At 46.8% G+C, this 3,729-nt stretch overlaps 1 protein-coding gene across 1 annotated transcript in view; it reads right to left on the bottom strand.

Moving 5' to 3' along the window:
* Positions 1-3,729, bottom strand: part of LOC119415294 (prohibitin-2) — a gene marked incomplete in the record, with an annotated part of 38,458 nt that overhangs the window by 3,181 nt on the left and 31,548 nt on the right. The window contains 5 exon segments of the mRNA XM_037682473.1: positions 265-342; positions 639-742; positions 1,325-1,454; positions 1,897-2,081; positions 2,240-2,319. Of these exon segments, the coding sequence (XP_037538401.1) occupies positions 265-342; positions 639-742; positions 1,325-1,454; positions 1,897-2,081; positions 2,240-2,319 (577 nt within the window).

The raw sequence follows: 3,729 nt of genomic DNA, 5'->3' as shown, positions 1-3,729 counted from the left end.
AGCTAACTGCAGCTGTTGTAGCTAACTGCAGCTGTTGTAGCTAACTGTCAGTCAGTTCTTGGGCCGTGCACCCTGCAGTTTCACAGGACCTGCAGTTTCTCTGGTAGGAAACGTCTTCTCTCTGGTTTATTCTTGAGAACGACCTCTGAGTGTTTCAGAGGTCAAAGATCAAAGAGAAACGCAGGCTTCGTTTGTGTGGTTCTGTCGGAGCAGAACCCGTCGGCACCGGCCCGCAGCAGACAGGCCCGTCAGAACTTTTCTCACCGTCTTGGCGATGTTCTGCGCCGCCCGGATCTTCCTGAGTTTCAGGTATCCTGGGTTCTTCGTCACCGCCATGCCCAGCTGTCAAACAAACACAAAGAGTCAGAACGTTTCGAGCCGGGCCGCCCCAGCAGAACCGTCAGGATCAAAGCTAGGGGCGTGGCCTGTCTCAGGTGAGTTCATGTCAGGTGCTTTGTGATGAGTCATGTTTTAAGACTTTAAATAAACACGAAAACTCGTTTAAACAAAACATTGTTGCACAAATCACCAGCAGGACTTTATGTTCAGGTTCTGACTCGTTGGGTCCAACACTGGATGTGAGAATGTGAATGAGTTTAGGACTTCACGAAGGCTTTAATGATTTGATGTGAACTCACCATCTTGGCAGCCTCAGCTTCTCCTTCAGCCTGGATGATTTTCTGTTTCTGCTCCTGTTTGGCCTTTTCTACATAAAACTGAGCTCGCTGCGCCTCCTGCTGGGCTGGAGGACAAACAGCAACAGTCAGGAACAGTTATTTATCAAGCTGCTGAAACATCCTGACCACAGAAAATAAAACACATTTTGAATATTCTGCAGTTAAAACATGAGAAATTATGAAAATTAAAAATGTATATGTTAAAGTAACTATGACTTTAAAATAAGGGTTGAAAAAATAAAACCGTAATAAAAATAAAGGAAAGCTCTCCTCTAAAATAAGAAACATGTAAAAATAAAAACTATTAAAATAACTTCTGGGAAATGTTGACATCATTTCTCCTAAAATGGACGGACAATTAACAAAAAATAAAACTTTATCGTTTTGGTACAAAAAACAACAAACTGCAGAATATTAAACTTTGATTTGATTCTTCGAAGATGGCAACCACCTCACTTCCTGTCCACCACGACCTCACTTCCTGTCCACCACGACCTCACTTCCTGTCCACCACGACCTCACTTCCTTTCCACCACGACCTCACTTCCTGTGCACCACGACATCACTTCCTGTGCACCACGACCTCACTTCCTGTCCACCACGACCTCACTTCCTGTCCACCACGACCTCACTTCCTGTGCACTCACCCACTTGCTTGGCCTCCACGGCGGCCGTGTACTCGCGGCTGAAGCTGAGCTCGGTGATGGCCACGTCGTCCAGGATGATGTTGAAGTCTTTGGCTCGCTCGAACAGCTCCCTGCGGATCAGCAGAGACACCTGCCGAGACGGATCAGAACCCAAACAGAACCGGGTTAACAAGAGTGAGCACATCAGGGGAGGCACGTCAAACAGAACCAGTGAACAGACACGGGTCCAAATCCCTAAGATGACTTCAGGGCTTGAAGCCCAGATCTGATGGTTCTGAAGACGTCACGCAGCACGCCATGGTTACAGCAGGAAACATGGAGGCTTGGTGGTGCAGAGGTTAGAGAGGGTGGGCCTGTGATTGGAGGGACACCGGTTCAACTCCCAGATGTGGGTGTGAAAGGTGAAGGTGCTCCCCGGCGCCCCTGACGGCAGCCGTCTGCTCCGTGCGATGGATTAATGGATGAAAATAAAAGAAACGGACGTTGGCAGGACTGGACCGGTTCTGACCCGGTTAAATTACGTCACTTCTGGAACCGGAGCGACAGACTGACGACGGTGGGTCCGGTCCTACCTGGGCTCTCTGCGTGATGAGCTGCGAGGCGTTGAACTTGGCCACCACGCTCTTCAGAACCTCGTTGACGATGGACGGCAGAACCCGCTCGTCGTAGTCCATGCCCAGGTGCTGGTACAGGAACGGCAGGTTGCTGGCCAGAGGCCGGGACAGAACCCGGAGCGTCACGTTCACCATCTGGAGGTCTGGGGGGGCACACACACACCAGGTTCTGGATCAACGGGTCTCTGGACTTTCTGAAGGTCCTCAGAGGGTTCTTTTGGACCGTGAGGTTCTGAGTTTTTGTACAAACTTCAAACAGTTCAGAGAAATAATTTAAAATCAGAAGTTTATAAAGTCTGACCTTTGCTCCCCGTGAGGGACGAGATCTTTCTGGGTCGGGCCCGGATGTCGTAGATGATGGGGTACTGGAACCAGGGTATCCTGCAGACACCAGAACAACACAGCTTCTGACACCTGAACCAGGTGGACCACCGGATCAGGTGTTCTGGCTCTGAGAGGAGACACAGAACTCTGCAGGGACCACACACCCGCTCTGGTCTGGACCTGGAAGTCCAGGAGGAGCTGGACAGTGGTCTGGGTGTCCCTCAGGACCCAAACGCGGAGCAGACGGGTTAAACGTGGGTCTGATCCGGTTAGTAGACAGACCCAGACCGACTGAACTAAGTGGTTTGGGTCGGCTGAGGTTCTGACTGACGGAGCTCACACGGGTCAGTGAGTCCAGAACTCGTGACTAAAGTTCATCAGCTTCATTCTTCACAAAATCTGCTTCTAGTTCAACTCAAGATTAGGGCTGCAACAACGAATCGATAAAATCCATAAAATCGATAAAAATCGATGATTAAAAGCGTTGACAACGAATTTCGTTATCGATTCGTTGTGTCGCGCGATTATGCATCTTCCAGGGCGCTGCGGCGCCGTTTCGTTTTGTTCACCTGCAGTTCATTGTCAATGCTGACTGACTGAATAAAGTTTAAAAACAAACAAACTGCAGCGTGAGTTGAACAGAGCGAGGGGGCGGAGGAAGAAAAGCAGAGGCTGTTTTCAAAGCAAAATGAGTAAATTTTACAAATGACCGACGCAGCGAAAACCATTTGACCCAAGTCCTCCAAAGAGTGGGAGAACTTCACAAAGATAAAAAATGAGAAACATGCAGCTTTGAAAATCACTGACACGACACGAGAGAACCACGGAGATGAAACGTAAACATGTCTGATTCACGAGGAGGAGGAAGGAGCTGCAGCTGATCCAACTCTTCATGTGTTGCAGGTGAGTCTCTACAATTTAACACTTTGTTCTGTTTCAAGAGAGAAAACGTAACGTCAGTCTGTCTGAAGATGAAGCTGTTTGTTTGTTTGTTTGTTTGTTTATCTGATTAATGACGGTGATAGAGAACGTGTGTTACTTTTTATTTAATTTAATTGGACAAGCAGTGTTTAAATGTGATTTATAAATAAATCTAACACAAAGATAATAATTTAATGATTAAGCTTCAACTTTTAATTTGCTGGCAAAGTCTGAAGACACTGCTGTATGGCAGGATGAATTGCATTTAAACAGGAATTAAAGTCATTTATTACATCTACTCAAATATGTGTAATTAAGTATTTTATATGTGTGTGTGTGTGTGTGTGTGTTTAATTGCTCGTTTAGCTACTTTTGCCTGAACCTAACGCTGTAAGTGAAACAAGGCATTTCTTGAGTTGCTGTAAATTATGATATAAAACATATTTACTGTCTCATTCCAGAAAACAACAAACAAACAACAACATCCTTCATGATGGACAGACATCATGGACACCACAGCAGCAGCTGTCTTCACTGAAACATCCT

The sequence above is a fragment of the Nematolebias whitei genome, chromosome 9 (genome assembly GCF_014905685.2).
Source record: "Nematolebias whitei isolate Nwh7 chromosome 9, NemWhi1, whole genome shotgun sequence".
Classification (NCBI taxonomy): domain Eukaryota; kingdom Metazoa; phylum Chordata; class Actinopteri; order Cyprinodontiformes; family Rivulidae; genus Nematolebias; species Nematolebias whitei.
This window is presented reverse-complemented; position numbering and strand designations above follow the sequence as displayed.